This window comes from Physeter macrocephalus, chromosome 14, assembly GCF_002837175.3.
Source record: "Physeter macrocephalus isolate SW-GA chromosome 14, ASM283717v5, whole genome shotgun sequence".
NCBI lineage: Eukaryota > Metazoa > Chordata > Mammalia > Artiodactyla > Physeteridae > Physeter > Physeter macrocephalus.
Genome location: NC_041227.1, coordinates 103,806,435 through 103,829,702, shown reverse-complemented (window position 1 = coordinate 103,829,702; position 23,268 = coordinate 103,806,435). Strand labels below are relative to the sequence as shown.

Here is a 23,268-nt window from a genome sequence, read left to right as displayed (position 1 = left end):
CCAGCTTCCTCCCCTGAGCCTGGGAGGGTCACGGGAGAGGCAGCATCTCTCCCTCCTTCCCACACCGTCCAGGTCACAGGTAACAGGAGACACTGACTCACTAGCAACACCAGGCGGCTAAGACGCCAAGCCCCAGCGCAGGCACCCCTGCCCGAGTCAGAGCTCCACCTGCGCGCCCGTTCCAGGCACTTCCCCCACTATTTTGGTGGATTGTGTACATGCTGCATATACTGAAGAATGACTAATAAAGAGCAAATGAGTTTTACCTTTTATAAAACTTAAGTTACAGAATTTTCACATTGCTTTATTTTTATAATCACAAAAATCCTGAGGTAAATAGGATGTAATCACTTTCGTTTTGCAGATGGGGAACAAGAAACTTAGGGAAATAAAAATGAGGACACTTAGCAGGATTTTCTGTAGAAATTTAAGTAAATGAGAATTTACGGTAAATATTTAATTCCAAAACAAATAACTCACCTTGGCCAATACCGTGACATCACTCAAGGCCCTCTTACTAGGCCAGAGAGAAAAGGAGAGGCACGAACTAGCCAGACCAAGACCCAGCAGCAACCTGAGGGTCTCCAGTTAGGGAAACGCAGGAAAGTAGGGGAGGGGGGGTCATGGGCGTCACTGGTGGGCCTAAGGTATAGGAAGAACAGAAAAAAGAAGAAAACAAAGAAGGAAGAAAAGGTTTTAAACATGGTCAAGGGCAAGTAATATGAAGAAGCCTCAGGATTTCTTCAAGGGACACCTGCTGTGCCAGGTCTAGAGGGCAGAAGGCTGCAACCACTGGACACCAGGACTATCAGGCTGACGGGGTTGCCTAGACTCAGGACAGCAGAACTCTGAGACCCAGGGAAGCTCACTAGAAAGGCTGCAATCCTGGAGGCTCAGAGACGGATAATGAGCCACAGAAGGGCCTCTGCTGCTCTGGGAAGATGCTCACTGGGCATCGAGTTCTTACTGTGCCCAGTTAAGACAAAGAAAGAGGGAGGCAAGGCATCTGTTACGGGCTTAAGAGCATTCCTAGAGGTTATGTTTGCTGGCATCTGACCCAGAGTCCTGTCCATGCGCAAGGGCGCAGCCCCGGGCTGTGCGAAGGAAGGCCAGCATCCTACTCCCCACTGAAGTCAGTCTCCGCGAATCCACCAACCCAAACCACTCCCACCCCACAGCAGCCCAGAGAAGGTAAAATGGCCCAGGGACACACTGTGCTGCTCTCTCAACAGTCTGCTGAATCTCAGAATCAGAGGGCGGCACGTATTTGAAGTTCTGCCCATTTAGTTTCACAACAAAAAATAAGCAGAGGCAGAGACGAGGAGCAAAGACGCTGGCGGCCGTGCATCTTGCTAGGTCTTTATGGCTGTGTCTCTGGATTTGTAGGCCACTCCTCGACTCTTCAGCTCCCGCACGATTCCTGCAGCAGGAAAAGAAGCAGCTCTGTGAGGGAAGAAGACTCCAGAAGATAAGAAAGGTCCCTCGGGTACCACTTGGTGAAGGGAAGGGGGGGCGTGCTCCAAGCAAACTGGAGTTCCTGGACTGCTCATCAACCGAACTGCGTGGTCGGCTTGTCGCCCTTGAAGATCCAGCCAAGTGCTTGGCAATGACTTGGTAAGAATGAGAAGAAAAAGAGAGACACATTGTAGTCGTCAAAAGCAAGGGTTCTAGAGCCAGGATGCCTGGGTCCGCAAATTCTGGCTCGTTACTTACTAGCTGGGTGACCTTGGACAAGTTATTCAGCCTCTCTGAGATTTGCTTTCCCTCATTGCGTTGTGAGGACTGGCATTAATTCACATAAGAAACTTCCATAGAGCTTGGCACAGTAAATGAACATTGGTCGTTACTATGATTATTATTACCTTGGGGCAGGCGACCAGTGACTGACACTGCATACACACCTGGCTTAAAGTTACCTGAAAGAGAAGAAAAGAGACTGCAGTTTAAGAGTGAGTTACGGGCTTCCCTGGTGGCGCAGTGGTTGAGAGTCCGCCTGCCAATGCAGGGGACACGGGTTCGTGCCCCGGTCCGGGAGGATCCCACATGCCGCGGAGCGGGCTGGGCCCGTAAATTAAAGGGGGCTTCCCTGGTGGCGCAGTGGTTGAGAGTCCGCCTGCCGATGCAGGAGACACAGGTTCGTGCCCCGGTCCAGGAAGATCCCACATGCCGCGGAACGGCTGGGCCCGTGAGCCATGGCCGCTGAGCCTGCGCGTCCAGAGCCTGTGCTCCGCAACGGGAGAGGCCACAACAGTGAGAGGCCCGCGTACCACAAAAAAAAAAAAAAAAGAGTGAGTTACAACTAAAGACCAAATGGAAGCTTAAGCTAAAAAGGAAGGAAATGCCGCCAACTCCCAGAGAAGAGCAATCACTTCTTTTGTCTCTAAGTGTTAAATGACAGGACACAGGACACTTTCCTTGGCTTTCCTCCAACCCGATCATTCTCACTCTGGGGCCACCTACCCACTGACTGAAGACTCCCCCACCCGCACCCTGGCCCTGACAACACAACCAGGCCAGGATAAAGAGAAAGGGAGACACTTACTGACTCGCTGCCACTTGGAGACCCAGCTGTCCTCTGGACTCATCATCGCAATGATTCTAGAAAGGGGAAAGAAACAGAGAGTCAGCCTGAGTTGCCTCTACTAGAGAACAGAGAGACCAAGGGAACTGCCCGCCCCCCCCGGCCCCGCCCCTTTACTCTGTTCCCAGACAGCACAACAGTTCCGGGAGAGGAAACCTAGGAAAAAGCCAAGTATTGAGTTTCTACCAGAAAGCAGGGGAAACTAAGCTCTAGTGCTGGGAAGGGACTGACTCAGAGCTAGTACTGACAAAGGTCCTTTGCACTTATGTCCCTGGCCCATCAGTCACAGGTCAGTCATCATCCCCCAAAGACTATCTCACCATGCTCAAAAGCATCCTTGGCCTACCGATTCCCTGGGAAATGAGACAGCTTTTGAGGTTGATGGCATTACTGATTACAACCAACACAACCACTGAGGGCTGGAGCCTAGTGCAAAGGGGAGGGTGAGTCAAAACAATGGGTCCTCTTACTAGAAACAAGCTAGACTTAAGCGAGCTCTGCCTTTAATGAGCTGTACAGCCTGACACACGTATGGAGACCTCCCTCAGAATTTCATCAGTAAGATGAAATTAGAAGGTTGAGCTAAGACATGAAAAACCCTAGCACAGAGTAGGTGCTAAGTAAACATTAGCTCTCCTTTATTATCCTAATCATTCTTCTCAGGGTAGCTCTAATCCCAGAGCACAGGCAACAGAGGCTACGCAAGGGCCAGAAGCCTGCTACCGCAAAGGCCAGAAGCCTGCTACCGAGCATGATAGGTAAGCTTCAGGTGCTTTCAGAAGCTAGAGGTCAGGGGCTTCCCTGGTGGCGCAGTGGTTAAGAGTCCGCCTGCCGATGCAGGGAATACGGGTTCATGCCCCGGTCCGGGAAAAAAAAAAAAAGAAGCTAGAGGTCACTATACCCCAATTAAAAAAAAAAAAAGAAGAAGCTACAGAGGTCACTTTTGTCATTCCCCCATTCGATCAAATACTTACTGATCGCTTGCCTCCTGTGACAGATCTGTACTAGGCACTGGTATTTGTTGACTGCCTCCTAAGTATCCATTCCCCCTTCTCTTGGTAGCAATACTGGGTTCTTATTTGGGAAGCCTCCCTCCCCATCCAAATCCTACATTCTCAGCTATATGCTTTGAGTGGAACTGACCCCACCTCCAGGGGTGGCAGGTAGGGTAATACTTGCCCTGGCCCGGCAGACCAGTCTGAGGTAGGCACGTATGCAGGCTGTTCTCCTGACCAAAAGTATATTCTCCTCTGTCCTTCACAATCTATCCTTCCAGCCTTACAGTGTCTGTTATCCAACCTTATGATTTAACCTAAACAGAATTCCCACCATTCTCCAAACATACCCTGGTTTTCCCACCCCATGCCTTTGCTCAGGTCAGTCCCTTTGTTTAGAATGCTTTTTCTACCTTTCTCTCATCTCAACCTCCTCAAAAATCCTGTACTTCTTTCCTTAATTAAGAGCCTGATTCATATGCTATCTCCTCCACTTCTGGCTGAGTTCATCAAGCCCTCCTCTGATCTCCTTTAGCCTTTGATATACTCACTCTTCAAATCCTAATATGCACCAGAATACATAAATAACTCCTACAACTCAACAACAAAAAAACCAAAAACCTCATTCAAAAATGGGCAAAAAACTCTACTTGCTCAGTTCTCATCATCAACTCAACTCTTAAGGGACTCGAAGACAATGACAGCTTAACCTGGACACGTGCAGCTATTATGCCCAGACTCTGATAAATGGTCATAACCTTTTGTTTTTTAATTGAACATAGCATGCTTCAGAACTCTCTGACAATCCTTTAGTAAGACACTAACAATATCAGAGTTGTCACTTAATGTAAAACCATGACCGTGGCCCAAAGATGGGAGTCCTCAGACACTTCTTGCTTAGAAGCTGTAGTTATTTCCAAGTTTTTATAACTGAATTATATTTGAAGAGACTTTTTTCCAAAGAAGATATACAAATGGCCAATAAGCACATGAAAAGATGCTCAACATCACTAATCATTAAAGAAATGCAAATCAAAACCATAATAAGATACCACTTCACACCCAACAGGGCAGCTATTATCAAAAACAAAACAAAAACCAGAAAGTAACAAGTGCTGACAAGGGTGTGGCGAAACTGGAACCCGTGTACTCTGCTGGTGGAAATGTAAAATGCTGCTGCTATAGAAAACAGTATCGCAGTTCCTCAAAATGTTAAACACAGAATAATCCAGCAATTCCACTTCTGGATATATACCCCAAAGAAGTGAAAGCAGGGACCTGAACAGGTATTTGTAAAGCCATGTTCATGGTAGCATTATTCCTAACAGCCAAAAGGTAGAAGCAATCCACGTGTCCATCAACAGATGCACAGATAAATAAAATTTGGTATATAAATAAAATGGGATATTATTAAGCTTAAAAATGAAATTCTGACACATGCTACAATATGGATAAACCTTGAAGACATTATGCTACTTGAAATGAGCCAATCACAAAAGGACAAATATTGTAAGATTCCACTTACAGGAAGTACCTAGACTAATCAAATTCAAAGGGAAAGTAAAATGGTGGTTGCCAGGGGCTGCGGGGAGGAGGAAATGAGATGAAAAAAGATCTGGAGGGACTTCCCTGGCAGTCCAGTGGTTAACACTCCATGCTTCCAATGCAGGGGGAGCAAGTTTGATCCCTAGTGGGGGAACTAAGATCCCACATGCCGTGTGGCAAAAAAAAAAAAAAAGTTCTGGTATATTTTACCAGATTTTAAACAAAAAAACCCAAAACCCTGACACGTAAAACTTTACACTGTGTCTCTCTTACTTGTTAAGTATCTCATTGTGTAACTCTTGCCGTCTCTCACAGCAGCCACAGATGGGAGTCCATTCATTTGTTAGCACTGGATGGTAACAGTGCTAACGAAATGAAAGAACTGGTGTATCTGAGTGTGCACATGCATGTGTACATATGTACGAAGTAAAGGTTCCATGACAACATCTGTTTTGCTCAATCCTTTACTCTTCCTTAAAGGCAAACAAAGGAGGAAGGAAGTTGGCCCACCTTGAAGGAACTTTAGCAAGCACTGGTTTGGGCCCAGTTTGCATGTAGACCCTTAATTGGCCTAGAAACCAAAAGAAACTTAACCCCCAAAGAATACTGCCCTCTGGCTCCTCCCTTGGCGGAGGAAAATTGAGACCTAGCCCCTCACACTTCTCTCATTCCCCTTCCCCGCACTGGGCAATCTCACCGAAGGAAAACTTTTCTCTTAGGGCCTCTTAGAGATATCTAAAAGCATCAGCTTTGGGGCCAAAATTTACCCTTCATTTTCAAAAAGGATCTTCATACATTCAACAAATGTGTATTAAGTATACACCACCTTCCAGGCCCTATGCCAGGTCATGGTGCATGACATAAACAGTCTCTATCAGCAATGACCTAAGAGTCTAGTGAAGACCTGTCCAGTGGAAATATAATGAAAGCCATGCAAGTCATTTTTAAAAGTTTCTGTAGCCATGTTAAAGAGTAAAGAGAAAAGGTGAAATTAACTTCAATAATATATTGCATTTAACCCAAAATATTCAAAGTATTATTATTCTGGCATGTGATTAAAACAAAAAAAGTCAAGATATTTTACATTCTTTTTCCTTGTGCTGAGTCTTGTAAAGCATATCTCAATTTGGACTAGCCACATTCCAGGTACTCAATGCCACACATGGCTAGTGGCTACTGTACTGGACAGCACAGGACCAGTGTGTCGCAAAATAACTTTGAGACCAACTAGGATTAGGGTCTCAAGAGTCTGTCCACATTTGCTTGGTGGGATGCGGGTAATGTAAAAGAATGAATGCAGCAATCTAAAGGGCTTACCCATCAAAGGAAGAGCTGGTGCAGTCATATACCATCTCTCGGTTACCCTTCATCTGAAGGTATGCATCACAATTGTCACAGCCATCATATTCAAACTGGTCTATAGTCTGGGAGGGGAAAAAAAGGAGAGAGGTGAGCATGAATAAGGCGAAAAGAAAAAACAGCTTTCTCCATACTTTTACCTGGCCAAGTACAAGGCTTCCCTATGTTGGTTCTGTCTCATCAGGTCCCCCACCCACCATTCCTACAGCCTCTTTCCTAAGTTCCACTCTCACAATCCTTCCTCTCTTGTTCCCAATTTTGTTTTACCTATTCTTTTCCCTAAATCTGCTTGGGGTCAGGCACCTTCTCCGACTACTCCCTCAGCTGCAGATCCCCACCCTCCTCCAATTCCTAATGTCCCACAGAAGTTCACTGAACGTCTGTAAAAGGTCAGACCTGTGCTGAGAGCTGAAGTTGCAAAGGCATGTGAGAACGCCCATGCCCACGGCTGCAAGACTTGCCTGCGTTCCTACTGACTTAAACGATGGCCTCCTGCTGCTTCCCACGTCCCCCTGCCACCCCCTGGGTCCTGGACCTGACTTCTCTCTTCACTGTTCCCGCAGCCCTGTTCCACCCACTTTCCCCCAGCTTGGTCCCCCATCGCCCGTACAACCAGGTCCCCCACAGACACCTTGACCAGCGAACACAGCAAACAAGCCCGCAGATGCCGCAGGTCTTTCGGCACCGTCTCCAGGGCCATCTTCTCCCACGGAAGAACAGAGAGGGAAAGAGCCACAACCTTCCCTCGCAGGAAGTAAATAGCGAATTACCCAGAATGCCCGCACTTCTGGTGTCCCAGACTTCCTCTTCCGGCGTGGGAGCCCCGCCCCTCCCCCCGCCTTAGGAGATGGTTTCTCCCGCCAGGAGGCGGGGCCGGCCGGCAGTCACCTGGGCCGGCGCGCGCCACCGCCACCTGGGCCGGCGCGAGGGCGAGGCCGGGCGGCCGTTGGGCCTGTGGGCGGGGTCCGTGGGGGAGGTGCGGCGTGGTTGGCGCCTGCGCGCGCGCCGCGACCCGGGCGGAATCCCGGCGCGCGGCCCGTTTGATCTAGGCCGCTGGCACCGGGCCGTCGGTCCCCTGGAGGATCCTGGATGACAGCGGAGATTCTTTTTTGTCTTCCCGTCTTAAAAGCGCAGGGCCAGCGAGTCCACTGTCTCCCTGTGGATTATCTCTGCAGAGACGAGAAGAAATCCAGGGGCCGCCCCCCTCCTTCCTAACAGGGAGGGAGCGTGATTGGGTTTCCATTTGCGTCCACAGGAACGCTGGCCGGTGAGCAGACGGCCGAAAAAAAATGCATATTTAATTATTTCTAAAAGCTCTTTATGTACGTTTCCACGTTCCAGCTGATAATTTACGCTTTGTGCAGCTTTTAGCATTTAGATACAGTTCCTTTACTTCAGGTCATCTGTAGGAGATTGTGTCCTTTTTTTTTTTTCTTTCTTTTTTTTTTAAATTTCACCCTGTGGGATGCTAAATGCCTTTCTCTCTGGTTCAGAACTGGGCACCAGACAACGACCGCCTCTAACATACCTTTCCTGGAGAAGCAGAAAGGGGAAATGTGCCTTGTGAGGAGGAGAGCTAAGGCCTCTCCAGGCCCTGTGGAATTCTTCATACCTACAATAGCACCAGCTCTGTGGATCCTCACAATGGTCCCGTGTGTAGGCAGAGGACAGTCATTTGTGTTTATCTGAATTGGAGCTTTGGGATATAAATTAGTTTCAGGCCCTGCTGCTCTATCTTCCCAGCCAGGCCTCCTGAATTGAAACCGAGCTTCTTCAAGACCGGTCTGCTGCTGGTGCCCGTCCCATGTCGTGCTGAGATGGGCTCTGTGACTGCGGTTAGGATGTTCTCCATCACTGCATACTTTCTACCTGGGAATACAGTTCACTCTGTTGTCTCACGGGAGCTCTCCAACAACTCCGTGAAGTGGGCCCATTTCATGGGTGGAAAAAGGCACCAGGGTATTTGAGTATACTCAAATATATCTGAGTATTTGCCCGGGGTCACAAAGAAAGTCACTGAAGCATTATAGAGTGTGAAGTAAACAGTACAATAATAGTACAGATAACGCACTGAACCACAATGAGAATCCTGTCATGCTTTCTCTTTCCCTGATCTCACTAAACCACGCTTTTAGGGGCTTACAAGCCAAGACCACCACTCTACTCTGTCCTTTCATAAATCAGAGCCTAGCCTCTGATATCAGGAATAATTTTTCTTTGCCCACGTAGAAGACAAAGTTGTTACCCTGAGTGACAGTCGTGACAGAAGAAAACGACGAGACCAGATCGAATTTATGGATAAATATATTAGCAAATAAATACATTTCTCAACATAGTGCCTGATTCAAGCGTCTTTCTGTCTGTTCAGATATAAATACCCACGTGGGTGCCTAGGTGCTAGTTCCCCACTGACTTTGAGGGAAGAAGATTCCCAGGTGGGGTCCTGTGCCCACTTTGCTCCCACATTCACATTCCAAATGGGATAATGCCTGAGGGGCCAGCAATGGTCCAACTGCCCTGGGGTGCATGTCACCCTGAGGAGGCCCCTCAGCCCTTGCCCACTCGATACCAGCTGCCCAGGCCAGGCTTCCTGCTCCAACTCCACTCCTTCCTGTGTGTCTCTGGCCTGCATGGCTTATACTGGGAAGCCGGGCCTCTGGGCCATCTAATCCCAAGGGCTCCATATTACCTCTCCTTTGTTCTCCCGTTCCCTATCCCTGGTCTGAGAGAAAACGCCCAGAGAAAACTTCCTTGTTCAGCTGTAATTTTGCCTTTTCTACCTTCATTCCTTCCTTCCTCTTCCTAAATAAAGTCCAGCAGAAATCCTCTTCTTTCCGCCTACGTTGGGACTTTGAGATAGGAGGTCCCCAAGGAAGAGCTGTTCCCTTCCCACTACCCTCACCCCTACCCCCAGAGGAACTGAGCCTGCTGGAATGACAAGGGAGTTTGACGAACAGAGGCTTCGACCCAGTTTCTTCAAGGTGCTGTACCACATCAGGGACAGAACTGCACAGCCTGGCTTCTCCTCTGACTTAATACAGTGGATCTGACAAGTACGGACAAGGAGGGAAAAACATCCTCCCTTATGCACCAGGGGAGGCCCTGCCTGGTGAAGCTGCAAAGCCCCCCTTTTTAGGGCTCAGGGCTCACCTATGCTTCCCGATCTTTTTGCAAAGAAGGAAAATGATAAGAACCAGGGTTGCCGCTGATGCAGCAGCCTTACCAAGGAGGAGCCAAAGCCGGTGCGCAGGACTCTCCCAAGGAAGGAGGTGAGAAGGGTCATGCATTCAGCTGGACCCGTTTGCTGGTATGAACATGAGGCTTGGAATGAGGGAGACCTGCTGGGGCTGGGGAAGGAGCACCACGTTTATAACACCTATCTACCCATACCTAGCTTCCTGCTCTCAAAAAGTCCCAGCCTGCAGGGGAGGCAACCCACACAAGTGGTAGCTGGTTGCCTGGCTGGACACAGACTTGCTGCACTCCAGATGGTTCTGCAGACAAGGTCTGGAGCTGGGAGCAGGAGACAACACCTCCTGCTGCCCACCGTCACCACTCCTCTGCCAGTGGTTCCCGGAAGTATGGCAAAGAAGGAGGGCTGTTTTCTGAGGTCCTTTCTTTTCTCAGGAGCAGGACTCTGTGCCAGGTAGGGCCCTGAGTCATCTGGCGAGCACTCTTGGTTGGAGCTAGGCCTGAACATCTCACACAGCCTGTTCACACAGCTCCTCGAGCTCCTCTTCTGAGCCTGCATTTAGAGAGACAGGAGGAAAGAGGTCACTGAGGGTCAGGCCCGTCTTCTGCTTGTCCCACCGGCAAGAGAGTATGGCTGGGAGGGAACTACAGAGAGGCAGGAGCAGGGAATGGGTCCAGAAGGGTGATCAGACTGAAAGCTGAGAGGGGCCCCCGTTGGGACACAGGGGAGAGAAAAACGAATCTAGAGAAAGAGATACATAGATAGCAACCAGTGTGTTACCAATACTTACTATTCATTCATTCGCCCAGTAAATATTTATTAAGCACTTGTGGATCTGGCCTGCTACCATGTGCCAAACAGAAGACCAAAAAGACTAAGCAGGGACCTGACAACCTTGTAGGAGAAAAGGTGTGCACGTAAGTGGCAATTATGCCAGTGGGGGCAGGACTGGGGTCATAAGAGATGAATCACGGAAGGAGAAAGATCATGTCCAAGTGGAGCATCAAGAAGGGCTTCCTGAAAGTGGGGATAAATGAGCTGGTCCTGCAGGAAGAGGGAAGAATTAGATTTATGGGAACAGGAAGGCAGCAGAACCTTCTGGGCTGCAGAAACTGCAGGAAGTGTTTACCTAGTTTGGCTAAAGCTTGGAGCAGGGGAAGGGAAGGGGAAGAGTGGAAAATAAGGTTGGGAAGGAAGATGGGGGCTAGCTGGTACTAGGGCCTTGAAGGCCAAACCAGGTTGGATTTTTCTTTACTCTGAACAAAACAGAACATTTGAAGCTATCTAGAGAGTTTGTTTGAGGAGGATGACCCCGGCAGCAGAATGGAGGGTAGGTGAGCAGGGTCACAGTGTTGCGTGGCCCTACAGGACACGACACTGATGTGCAGGGCCCGGCCTTCAGGGCCCTGTGAGAGGGAAGGGAGGAGCCAGGAGGCTCCCGCCCCGATCTTTAGGCTGCACCTAAGACATGGACAGGGGCCAGCAGTACTGGAGGAGAATATGGTAACGCTAGCAGAGACGTGGTTAACAGAACCTGGCGTGGATTAGATCTGAAGAGCAGGGGAAAGGGAGGCACTGAAACCAGTTACGAGTGTGAGAGAGAGGGGGGAGGTAGTGTTCTGGCACTGGCAGCACTGAAAGTATACACATGACAGGATTCAAAAGGAACCATCAAACACATGGCCAAATCTGCATTACATGGCCCTATGGAAGCAATTGTTTTCTATACTCTAACAGCTTGCATGCCTATCTCTCCACAGACCTGGGTCTCCTGGTTGACAAGTTCCGTGTCCTCAGAGCCTGGAACCTAGCACACAGCAAGCATACAACGCAGAAAGAAAAATGGAAGGAAGAAATGAATGGATGGATGATAGCAGCTCTCAGGTCCTGCCTGTAGCATTCCTAGACCCCAAAGTCTTATATTTCAGGACCTTTGAGGGCAGATGGGTCCTCCTAGTGATGGCTGTAGGCAAAGAGCTGTGTCATCCCCACAATGGGAAAAGATGGGGAAGAGTCAGGGTTGGGGGATCCGGAAGAGGAAGAGGAGGATTTGAGCAAAGGAATACCCAGTTAAAGTCAAGGATTTACATTATCATCATTGGCTGCAATACAGTAATAGGGATGCACTGAGTCCCCAAGAAAACGAAGTCAGTCTTATTAACAAAGATGCATAGAAGGGAAAGCCCTAGTTGTTCTTTTACCCAGGGGAAAGGAGAAAACCACAGCGCTGCTGGGAACCACCTGTGATCTCTCTCCTTTTTTTTTTTTTTTTTTTTTTTTTGCATCATTCACATAGCTCTTCTCATATAACCCAGAATTATGGTTATCTGTAGTTATATCTCCTATAAGATCTCATATGGCCTGGGATTATGGTTTTCAGTAACTATTTGTCCATGCTCTCCTCAAGAGCAAGGAACAGTTCTTGGCCTTCTTTGTATTTACAGCTAATACTGAGCTATATGCTCAGCTGTACCAATTTTTAAAATATTGAAACACTCACGATTGAGCTGCTGCCCCAAGCCACCCCAGGTACTTTCTGGCGTCTCAGCCACACTGGTACCTCACCTGAGACCTCCCTAGGATCTGGCAACTAAAGGATTAACACCTGGCAGAGCCAGCATCCTACGCTATGCCAGTTGTCCACTATTTTCAATGTCACCCCTGTTGGACCCTTCTCAGCTTCCATCAACCCTTTGGATGACTTCACCCGTTCTGCCATATCCAGCTCTAGTCTCCTGTCCCCGCCAGACCCATTTCCCCTGAAAACTCACCAGGCTGGGCTGGCAGCACCTGGCAGTGCGGGTAAGGGCATGGCCCACCCTCTGGGGTGCCAGAACTCCATTCGGAAGGCCCCTCCCCAGATGGGTATGGTCCTAGGGGCTGGCGTGTAGTCAGACACAACCACACCGGCTGTGAACTTGGGTAAGTAGGGCCTGGGGTTTCTGGTAGCAGTCTCCTGTCCAGGCCCGGAGGTCCGAAGATCAATGGGTGGGCCTCTGGGGACCAAGGATATGCCAGGCTGGGGCCATAATGGGGAAAAATCTGGCACACTCGGTGTGCGGTCAAGTCCTGGGATCGAGAGGCCGGGGAGGGCTCTGAGGGACTCCCCCGCCGTTTCCTCTGCGTGTGTCGGACAGAGAGGCTGGATTTCTGCAAGTGGAAGAGGCTGCTGGGACCAGGGCTGGGGCTGGAGGCGTCCGCTGGCCCAGGGGCTGGCTCGGTGAGGGCCCTGGGCTGTTGTGGGCTGGGGAGCTGTCCTGATGGGGCTGCTGGGTTGGATCTGGCTGCTTGCGGATCGGGTGAAGGCAGCTCTGGCTGGAGCTGTGTCCGAGGAAGGGCAGGCCTGGACTGCGGGACTCCAGTTTCTGGGCCAGACTTCCTGCTGTGCCACTGGAAACGCTTTTTGTAGTGGTGGTGCCGGTGGCGGTGGTAGTGGACATGGCTGGAAACCTGGGTTTCCCCTGTGGGCACCACTGAGTCCAAAGAACGGGGCCGACAGGTCATGCTAGGCTGAGCCTCCTCCCCCCGGCGCTCCCCTTCAGGGCTGCAGTATACCAGGGGGTCAAAGTCACTGCTCAGGGAGCTGCGGAAGGTAGAACTGCTGCCGTGGATGCCCTGCAGGCTGATGTCCGTGCAGTTGACCACTGAGTCACTCGAAGAGCCGTGACAGGGCCCTGAACTGGAGTCACTGGCTGGCCCGTCTGCCAGGTAGCCGCTGCGTTCCGTGCAGTAGCTTTCTCCAGACCCGCTGCTGTCGTGAGGCCTGGCCCGGCGTGGGGGCATGGGGCAGGCGGCAGGGTGCTGCAAAGTGCACCGCACGTGGCTTAGCCCCCAGCCCTGCGCAGAGGGGCTCTGGGCCACTGCCAGGCGCTGTGGCTCGCCTGGAGCCCAGGGATGTGCGCCTCTGGGGAGGCGGTGGTGCCGAGGGCCCACGCCTGGCTCCTGGGATGGTAGGAAGGGACCAGGCCGTGTGGGCCGAGCCGCTGCACTCCGGGAAGGGCCCGACAGGTAGGCAGCGGGCAGGTGGTAGTGGGCATGGCCGGGATGCTGGCGGATGAGGTGGAGTCTTCGGCCGGGTTCTTGGTAAGATCTAGACGGTCCCAGGGACTGAGAAAGCGAATCTCCGTCTGGAAGAGAGAACCAAGGGCACAAGTGTTTGACTCCACAAACGGAAGGAGGGTACACTCAGAAAAGCGTGGCTGTAGCGTACTTATTGAGGCTGCATCGCCCGCAAGCTCCATCAGAGTTTGGACGACCGCGGTTGCTCCTAAGCGGCCTGTGCCCGGGGATGCCCTCGCTCCCTCCAGGCAGTTGTCTCCCTGGGAGGCTCCACTGTGCACGGCAAGCCCTGCTCCGGCCATCAGCCCTCTGGGGACTTCCACCCAGGGCCGCTGCTAGCCCACACCGCACCTTGGGGTGAATTAGAAAAAGGCTCCCTTTCCTCAAGATACTTCACTTTCATCTTTTAGAAGACTGTCATAATATCCTGGTTTTGTTTGGACAGGATACTTTATTGCCAGAAAATGGGATAATAAATATACGAATCTTGGACTTCCCTGGTGGCACAGTGGTTAAGAATCCGCCTGACAATGCAGGGGACACGGGTTTGAGCCCTGGTCTGGGAAGATCCCACATGCCGCGGAGCAACTTAGCCCGCGCGCCACAACCGCCGAGCCTGCGCTCTAGAGCCCGCGAGCCGCAACTGCTGAAGCCCGTGCACCTAGAGCCTGTGCTCCGCAACGAGAGAAGCCGCCGCAACGAGAAGCCCACGCACCGCAATGAGAAGCCCGCGCACCGCAGTGAAGAGTAGCCCCCGCTCACCACAACTACAGAAAAGCCCGCGCACGGCCACGAAGACCCAACGCAGCCAAAAATAAACAAATAAATAAACAACCAAACAAATCGGTCAGATTTAAAATCAACAAAGTTGTCATGAAAATACATCATAAAGATGCCTGCAATGGAATGGCCGCCCCCTCAGATGAGGCCCCTTCGAGCGGAGCACAGCTTAAAGCACAACTGAGGCAGTCCTGCCTTCTCCTCAGCTTCAAGGCAAAACACTTGCCCAGAGGGAAGCCCCTTCTAGACCCATCTGCCTGCACACAGGGGAGTCCTTGGCCCACCTCCTACCTACGATGTTGAACATGCAGAGGGGGCAAGTGCGATGCTGATGCAGCCAGGGGTCCACACAGGTACGATGGAACTCATGGAGGCAGGAAATGACCCGTAGCTCCTGGAGAAAACAAGGGGTCTGAACCAGAGTTGTCTGTAGCTACAGCCGTGGCCAGGAAGCAGGGCATCCCCGACTCCCTCTGGCCTCTCCTTACTGCCATCATCTGCTTCCAAAGACCTCACGGTAGGACAGAAACGGTATGGGCTTTGATATCAAGTAGACCTGGCTTTTGCCACTTAGCTGCATGACCTTGGGCAAGTTTCTTAACAGACAGTTTTCTGCTGTAAAATGAGGCTAAAAAACTAATCTACCCCCACCCCTCACTGTCACGAGGCTAAAACGAGACGATGCCTCTAAAGCACCCACTGCAGAGCCGGGCACATGGCACACACTCAGCAAACAGTAGTTCTCTTTCCCTGGAAAGCCAGGAAAATAACCAAACCTCAGGGCTGTCTGTGCAGGATACACAGGACATCGATGCAGCTCGAGCAGTCACACCAGCCTTAAGTGCTTCCTCCCCCAAGCTCCAGCCTCCCTCCCCAGCCTGGTCATGGAGGTGAACCGCGGCCCTGCCTTACCTGGCCCTCCGAGAACTCCTCCAGGCAGATGGCGCACACAGGGGCTGAACTGCAGCTGCTACCTGAGTCTGGCCACTCGGCCCGGGCCCTCCTGCAGCCGGGCTGGTACCTCCTGGTGGCCAGCTGGCTGATGGCCCAGGCTGTTCGCTGCTGAAGGGGATCCTGGGAAGAGGGGTGGGGCCAGAATGGGGCAAGGGCTCCTCTTCCCTCAGCCCTGGACTCCAGCTTGTACTCGGTTCCCAGCCACCCAGTTAGATCCCGTGACCACTTGACCACTCCGAGGCGTTTGTATCCTCGGAGTTCATACATGGCTCTGCCAAGCAGGCTAAGCACCCCCATCCCATTCCCCACTCATACTATTGATTTTCTTTCCCTCGATGACCCATGAGAGCAACTTTTTATCCAACTGCCTGCTTGACATCTCAACTTGGATATCTAACAGGCACGTCAAACTTGACAGGCCCCACGCTGAACTCCTAATCCCATGAACCGCCCAACCACACACCTGTCCTCCCGCAGTCTCCCCAGTAAAGGCAATTCCGTTCTTTTAATTGTTCAGGCCAAAAATCTTGTTGCCATTCTTGACCCTTCTCTTGCGCTCCATGATCAGTCCATTAGAAACATGTCAGCTTTGCCTTCAAAGTGTGTGGAGAGTCTAACTAATGCTCCCCACTTTCACTGCTACCTCCCTAATCCAAGCTACCACTACTGTCCCCTGGATTCCTGTAATGGCCTCTGAGCTGGTTTCTCACCACAGATCAGGTGAGGTCAGATCATGGCTCTCCTTCCGCTCAAAACCCTCCCATGAGTGAAAAAAAAAAATCCTGACGACGGCCTTAACAGTCCAATACCACTGGGCCCCCATGAACTCTCTGTCCCCACCTCCTGCTCTGCCCTCTCACTCACTGGATTCCAGCCACAGGACCGTCTTGCTGTTCCTCAGACATAACGGGCACACGTCTGCCTCAAGGCCTCGGCACTTCCTGTTTTCTCATCTCAATCACTTTCTCCCCAGGTATCTACACAGATCACCCCCTCACCCGTTGAGGGTCTTACCTGTAATGTCATCCTCTCAATGAGGCCTTCCCTGGCCTTGCTTCTAAAAATTAACCCTGTCCCCTTTCCATTCCCTCCCCTTTTCTATTTCATTTTTCTCCCTGGCACATACTACTGTCTAAATTATTGTACATTTTACTTATTTATTTACTTACATTTTACTTATTTATTTACTCATTCATTTTACCTATTTATTGTCTGTCTCTTTCCACTAGAATGCAAGTTCCCCAAGGGGAGAAATCGTTTGTCTTTTTGTTCACTGCACTATCCCCAACACCTGGAACAGTGCCTGGCACAGAACAGGAGCTCACTCTATTTGCTGAATGAATGAACAAATGAGGACTCTTGTGGAGAGAGGCTGCTGGAAATCAACAAAGTCATTTGCTGGGGGATTTAAGTGTAAACTGTTTCACGGGCGTAAGGGCACCTTCTTTCCTCACTTTGCCCTTCCTGCTCCCCACCTTCCCGCACACATGCACTCGCCCACCTCCACCAGGGAGCCCACCCGCCTCACCGGTCTGCTGTGACGGGGGCGGCACCGGATGCGCAGCACCGAGGCCAGGATGACCACAAAGATGGTGCCCACCACCGTCAGGAGGATCCACACGTCATAATCCGGCTGGGGGAGCGAACAGAGAGGGAAAGGGTCACACTTCTGGAAGGAGCGGGGCCAAGCCGGGAGAAACACAGGAGCCCAGGAGACACACAGAGAACTGGAGGGCCCCTTGAGTCTTCCAGCAGAGGGGATGAGGTTGCAGGTGGGCTTAGGTGGTCCCTCTCTGCCCACGGGCACTCCTCCAAACGTCTGCTGTGAGAGGTACTATCTCGAGACCCGTGTGCTTGGGATAAAGGGGACAGGGACCCCTCTACAAGGTGGAAGCTACCCAGTGAGCAGCTGGCCGAGCTTCCCAGTCGATGGAGAAATACCAGCCAGGCGTCAGGGGCCCTGGGGACCAGGGTTTCCTTCTGGCTCAGCTACTCTGTGCCATGAAACCACGATGCCGAAAAACAACTTTAGAGCTCAGCTGACCCAATCTGTTCATTCTGCAGATGAAGCTCAGAGAGGGGAAGAAACTTGCCTAGAGGTGCACAGCTGGTGGACAGAGTTGCGCTAGAGGGTTTCCAAGGTCTCTTTAGCTCCAGGAGTCTAAGGGCTTTTGGTGAGAGTCACCGCAGGAAAAAGTGCGGGTGACAGCAGGTGCTGGGGCCGGGGCTGGAGACCTGGCGCGCTTACCCACATCGGGGGCTCCTTCAGCTCAATCCTCACGTGGGCCTTTCGGTTCTTGTACACAAACTCCATCAGCTTCTCGGCATCATTACCCCAGATCAACACCACTGGCCACGTCAGCCCCAGGGGCTGCTGCAGCTGCAGGAGAGAAAGTGCCCACAAGGGTGGCTGTGTCCTGACTTCTTCCCCGGCACGTTTCTCTTCCTCCGTCCAGCCCCCTCCTCAAACACCCCACGTCCCGGGTACCTGTTCAGCAGCAGCTCGATCCTCCGTGATGTCAAAGAGGACGGCGCTGGCTCCCCGCTCCCCCGCCATCCGGGCCTGCAGAGACACACAGCAGAGGTCCCGCAGGGGTCAGACACACAGCCCATCCACGCCCCGGCCTCGCCCCCTCACGTCCCTTCCTAGGATTTTGCACACACCACACCTCTGTACACTCCCACATATAACACATGCAAGGGGTCAGTGGGGTTAGGATCCCCTGCCCCGCCCCAAGCTCACCCAGGTCCACTGCCTTCCAGGACAACATTCAGTCCTTCCTTTCGTAATGGAACAAACCCCTAACAGGGTTTAGTACGTGCCCGGGGGTGGACTAGGCTCTAGGCCTAAGGACAAATAAGACACAGCCCCTGCCGTCAGGGTGCCTCCAGTCCGCCTTCACTAAGAAGCGTGAGAACCGAGAGCAGGGAGCGACCAGCACCCCGCCAGGGCCTGGTTGTGGGGGGGCAGTGACCAGTCCCCAGTACAGAGAGGTGACCAGCTCCTTCAGAACAGACCTGGGCTTTCCAGGGTCCATCCCTGCCTGACAAGAGGAGCCTGCAGAGCATCCCATCCCCCACCTCAGGCCAAGTTCCGGGAGCCTGGGACACTGCTCTCACCCAAGGCGTCTATGACAGCCCCAGGCTCAGCCCATCTCACGGCTCTGTCTCCCTGCCACACTCTAGTCTGCAACTCTCTCTGGCTCCAATTCAAGGACTTACTGGAGTCCCTGTCTGGTGCTTTATCCTTTCACCCCCTCCCTGAGGGTGGCAGCAGAGACTCGGGTTGGGAGGGACCCGAGGGGCTGTCCCCACAAGGACGCAAGTGTGTGCACGCCCCACATGCACACGCACACGCGTGCTCGCCAAGGCTCTGAGAGGATCTAGCCAACCAGGCAAAGCAGAGAGCAGAGCCAGAAAGAGAACAAAAAGCAGGAATCTAGGGGCTCTGGGTGTGGGGTAAGACCAGGGAGATAAGAGCTGAGGGGGCGGTGGAGGCACGAGGGCAAAGGACCGACAGACAGACCCTGCTCCGGCCTCGCTGCCGCCTCTCTCCCGGGCGCCGATGCGCTCCAGCGCTCCTCCCTAGAGCAGAGGCTCAGCTTGCGAAGGCAGCAGGCTGGGACCTCAGGCCCCTGGGTCCTGCTGACCCTTTCGGGCCCTCTTGCAGGCACTGAAGGAGTTAACCCTTCCGCAAGTAGTGCAGTCAGGAAGAGGAGCCCTGCCGGGGCTTACACCCCGAGCGCTTTGATCTCTGCTTCCCTTCCTGGCGAGAGCCTGTTGGGGCAGGTCTGCAGCCAGGCGGGCCAGGGGAGCGGCTCCAGCTCCGCTCCCTGATCCCTACTCCCCAGGCGGCCGCAGGGGGCAGAGGGCCCCTCAGGACGGGCAGCCTGCGGGGAGAGAGCCCCGGGAGGGTGGTGGAGACACTCAAGTGGGGCCTTTGCGGCCAGGAGGGTACCTTCTCTCTTCCCTTCCTCCTTCCCTGAGGAGCTGGGCTATAGGCCCTCTACCAGCACCCAGGCCCAGCCCAGGCCCAGGCTCGCCAGGCTAAGGGACTGGAAATCCACAGGACTCGAGAATGGAGCTGCTGAAGAAATGGAGAGGTCACAGCCTTCATCCTCCTCTAGCCTGCTTATTCCCAGGAAGTCTCCCGCACTGAGGTGACCCCAGGCAAAAAGAAGCTGTCCGGTCTTCAGAGCCCCCCAACCCAGGGCATGGGAGCAGCCCTAGGGGAAAAGGAGAAGGGCTCCTGCTGCTAAATCTCATAGTCCGTGACTTAGCCAAGGGGTGGGGAGGTCACCCCAGTAGTCACAGAACTGAGACCCCTGGGTCCTCAGGGCTACTAGGGCCTCATGTTTCTCATCCCCAGAATGAGACCTTGAACCCAGCCCAGCCTGGAAGAGCAGGAGGGAAGGGCAGAGACTTCCTTCTCTGGAGATGTTCTTACTTCCCTACCCCTCTCTTTTTGAAGGGTTGGGGTAGGAACGGTGAAAAGTAATTACCCTGACGTTCAAACACCCCAGCCGATTACAGCCCATAATTACAAAGTTGTAAAAGTGATCAAAGAGAGAGGGTTGGCCAACAGGGGAAACAAACAGGCCTTTCAGACAGTGGGTGCCTGTGTCCAGAGTTCTAGGACTCAAAAAGCAAGATTTGGGGCCAGATGGCAGCCCACTCAGGGGCTACCCATGCTACCCTGCAGTCCGCCCGCACCCAAGCAAGAGGGAGGGAGGGAGAGAGAGAGAAGCACTTCTTCCAGACCAGAACCTGGAAGACAGAGAGGACGGGCAGGCCCTCCTCACAGGAAGAATGGGCTTTAGAAAGACAACCCAGAGACCTCTTTGGGAGCTGCAAAGATTCAGCCAGCCCTCTAAGAGCAGCGAGCAGGCTGCCCATGGCCTTTAGCAGTGGAAGCCAATAGGTTCCAGGACTTCTGCACTTCTACACTCTGCACTTCCCTGCACCTTAGATTTTCCTCTCCAGACACAGTGTCAGTCACTGTGTATCTCCTCCTCATCAAAGATTGACTGAGCACCCACTGCGCTCAGGGCACCAAGCCAGGGAAGGCCAAGCCCTCCAGAACAACTCATGATCTAGCTGTGGAGACAAAGCATATACGTACGATTATAATGCTGACAACAGCATTCTAGAGTACAAAAGAATGAAATAGACCAGTCGTTTCCAAACCCTTTTTTCACTGCAGAAAGCCCTTCCCTCCATTGTGCCCCCCACAATACGCACACACACACGCACACGCACACGCACACGCACACACACACACACACTGACGCAAATCTTCAATACAAAACAGGTAAAAGTGAGCTGAGGTTGAGGGTGGGATTAGGGGTAAGAAGGACCCTTGGCTTCCCCCCAACCCCAGCCCCTGCCAAGGCACCTCCATGAAACCTGGTGTGAAAAGCATGGCCAGAGACCCTGGCAGCATGCCAGGAGGGAAGGATTTCTGCTCCTAGCAGCCCAGCTGGGCTGAGCCAGTTAGGAAAGGTTCAATACAAGAGGTGGGATTCACCTAGGCTTGAAAGCAAGGGGAGGAGGAAGTAGAGGCGATATAACTGTTATTGAGACCCACTCTGCCCAGACTGTTTAGGGTTGAGTACTAAATCTGCCGCCAACCATCGGCTCTGAGACTCTGGGCAAGTCACTTAACTGCTCTGTGCCACAGTTTTCCTTTCTGTAAACTAGGGATAATAAGAGGACCTACTTCACAGGGTTGTTCTGAGGACTATATAAGTTACTCCATGTAAAGTCTTATAATATGCGCCTGGCACATAGTAAGTGTTCCTTAAGTATTTATTTATTTATTTGTATCTGTCATTAAGCCACTCTTAAGTATTAGTTATTATCATATCAGCTATCGCCATGTGTTTTGAGTACATGATTTCATTTACTCCTCACAACAACTCCATAAGACAGGCATCAGCTCCACTTTTGAAATGAGGAAAAAACAGAGGCTCAGAGAGGCTGAACAACTTGCCCAGGGTCACACAGCTGATAAGCAGTGGAGGCAGAATTCCCGCCCAGGACTTCAGCCTTCCAAGTACCTGGTTAGCAGGGAGTGTTCTCTGTGGTAAGAAAGGCAGGCCTTGTACCCAACTTTTTTTGCCTCCAGAGCCAGCTCCTTCCACCAGGCAAAAGGCCACTGCTCCAGTCCAGACATGAGGTGCTAAGGGCCTGGGGAATCACAAGGATGGCTGTGGAGTTGCTAATAAAGAAACAGAAACCAATCTGGGTGACTGGGTAGGGGGAGGAAGGTGGTATGCTGACAAGAATGAGAGTCCAGAAGAACTACAGTGAGGGTCAGAGATCAAAAGAGGGAACCATGACAGAAAAAGGCCAACCTTGTTAACTATGGAAGCATAGGATGATGATACCAACGACAAGGACAGCAGGGACAGCTGCAGTCATTTACTGAGTGATCGCTGTGTGCTTGGCATCTGTACTGTCTCCTCAACTCCTCATGACTACTATAAGATATGAGCCCTGTTATTGTTCCCCTTTTACAGATGGGGAAACAGAGGCTCAGAGAGCTGAGCTAAAATGTCCAGGTCACACTGAGGGGCAGTGGAGAAGCCAGGCTCCAGACCTGGGGCTGTCTGGCTCAAGAGCCCCAGTTCCGGGGATGGGGGCAGCACCACTGACACTGATTGATTTGCCAGAGCAGAGCTGACTGAGGTCAGTGGTTTTCCGATTTCCTCACCAAAGACCCACCTTTCCCCTATGCCTCCCGCAAGCCCTATATTTAAATATGTTTTACCAAACTAACTGCATTTATTATGCACAATTCATTTTCCTATGAGATAACTTGTATTCACACATTGAACTGACAGAATTCAACCAAAAGCAAAAAAAATGAAGGGTTTAGTTAAGCCTGTGGGAAGTCTAAAATATTGGAAGTAGCCCAAAGATCCACACTACTACCTTCACAGACCTCCTCTGGGCCAGGGGATCCCAGGTAGGAGCTACTTGGTCAGGTCAAAGGATGAGAGAGCCGAGGGATGCCTTGGACCTGACCCGCGGGAGAGCTTGGGGCCAGAGCCGTTCAGCAGAGTGATCGGGGGAAAAGATGGGGCGAGGGGAAGCGGGTTGAGTGGGGTGCAGGGCCGGGGGGTGGGCACGGGAAGCTCAGGCAGTGACCTCAGAAAGAAGGTCACAGGGCAGCAGCCAAGGTGCTTCTTCTGAACTCCTAACGGGTTTTTGATTTTGTGTTTCATTTAGCTCGGGGACTATTTGGCACTTGACGTACACTCTTTGCATCCTCACGATGATCACTGGGGTAGGAAATAAAAATCCCATTTTATGGTAGTGGAAACAAAGGCCCAACAAGGTTAATTCAGTACCTCAAAGAGCACTGACCACATGTTCCTTGTCACCCAGTGTCTGTTCACATGGCTCATTTCTCCTACAGGAGAGTGGTCCTCTAGGGGCGAGAAGAAAACCTCCTATGTGGACACATCCCGGCGGGTTGCCGAGTGCCCACACGCGTGTGAAATCATACGCTGCTTCAGAGGGGCAGCAGAGCTCTCAGAACTCGTCCTCCTCCATCTGTCTGTCTCCCTCCCGTCTCTCTAACTCACACTCACCTACCTAACACTAGGCACTCATCTACCAAACGAGTAAATGAATGACATTTGCCCATATTTTGTCACGCAATGGAAATGAAAGAGTCAGAGGTAGGGTGGCTTCAGCCTAACAAAATGCTGCTGCCAGTAGGACCCTTACCGTCCTGTAGAGACACCACAGCCTCCAGCTCCTCAGGCGTGTCCCGGACCCCACCCCCCACCCCC

At 52.0% G+C, this 23,268-nt stretch overlaps 2 protein-coding genes across 4 annotated transcripts in view; both read right to left on the bottom strand.

Moving 5' to 3' along the window:
- Positions 1 to 1,009: 1,009 nt before the first annotated feature.
- Positions 1,010 to 7,237, bottom strand: SUPT4H1 (SPT4 homolog, DSIF elongation factor subunit). Of its 2 annotated transcripts, none has more exons than XM_007119493.3 (5): positions 7,112 to 7,237; positions 6,439 to 6,545; positions 2,543 to 2,598; positions 1,863 to 1,916; positions 1,010 to 1,420 (listed from the first exon to the last, which is right to left on the bottom strand). In XM_007119493.3, exons 1-5 carry the CDS (start codon positions 7,178 to 7,180, stop codon positions 1,353 to 1,355), a joined length of 354 nt encoding a protein of 117 aa, XP_007119555.1. In that variant the 5' UTR covers positions 7,181 to 7,237; the 3' UTR covers positions 1,010 to 1,352. The 2 variants fall into 2 exon arrangements, with proteins under 2 accessions (XP_007119555.1, XP_007119556.1); XM_007119494.4 differs by having other exon boundaries at positions 1,902 to 1,916.
- Positions 7,238 to 10,099: 2,862 nt separating this feature from the next.
- Positions 10,100 to 23,268, bottom strand: part of RNF43 (ring finger protein 43) — a 62,653-nt gene continuing 49,484 nt past the window's right edge. Inside the window, exons 3-10 of one of the 2 annotated variants that reach the window (XM_055090390.1) lie at positions 22,822 to 22,923; positions 17,955 to 18,029; positions 17,715 to 17,846; positions 16,995 to 17,099; positions 15,425 to 15,586; positions 14,804 to 14,906; positions 12,445 to 13,800; positions 10,100 to 10,225 (exon numbers count right to left, since the gene is read on the bottom strand). In XM_055090390.1, the coding sequence (XP_054946365.1) occupies positions 10,182 to 10,225; positions 12,445 to 13,800; positions 14,804 to 14,906; positions 15,425 to 15,586; positions 16,995 to 17,099; positions 17,715 to 17,846; positions 17,955 to 18,029; positions 22,822 to 22,923 (2,079 nt within the window). In that variant the 3' untranslated portion in view covers positions 10,100 to 10,181. The remainder of the gene's footprint in view (positions 10,226 to 12,444; positions 13,801 to 14,803; positions 14,907 to 15,424; positions 15,587 to 16,994; positions 17,100 to 17,714; positions 17,847 to 17,954; positions 18,030 to 22,821; positions 22,924 to 23,268) is intronic. The other variant, XM_007119495.2, reaches the window with a different exon arrangement.

Coding starts and splice junctions, on each gene's coding strand:
- SUPT4H1 (XM_007119493.3), bottom strand. CDS start 7,180: ATGGCCCTGGAGACGGTGCCGAAAGACCTGCGGCATCTGCGGGCTTGT. Junction 2,599..6,438: donor ACCAGCTCTTCCTTTGATGG/GTAAGCCCTTTA, acceptor TCCCCTTTCTAG/AATCATTGCGATGATGAGTC. Junction 1,917..2,542: donor CTCCAAGTGGCAGCGAGTCA/GTAAGTGTCTCC, acceptor CTTCTCTTTCAG/GTAACTTTAAGCCAGGTGTG.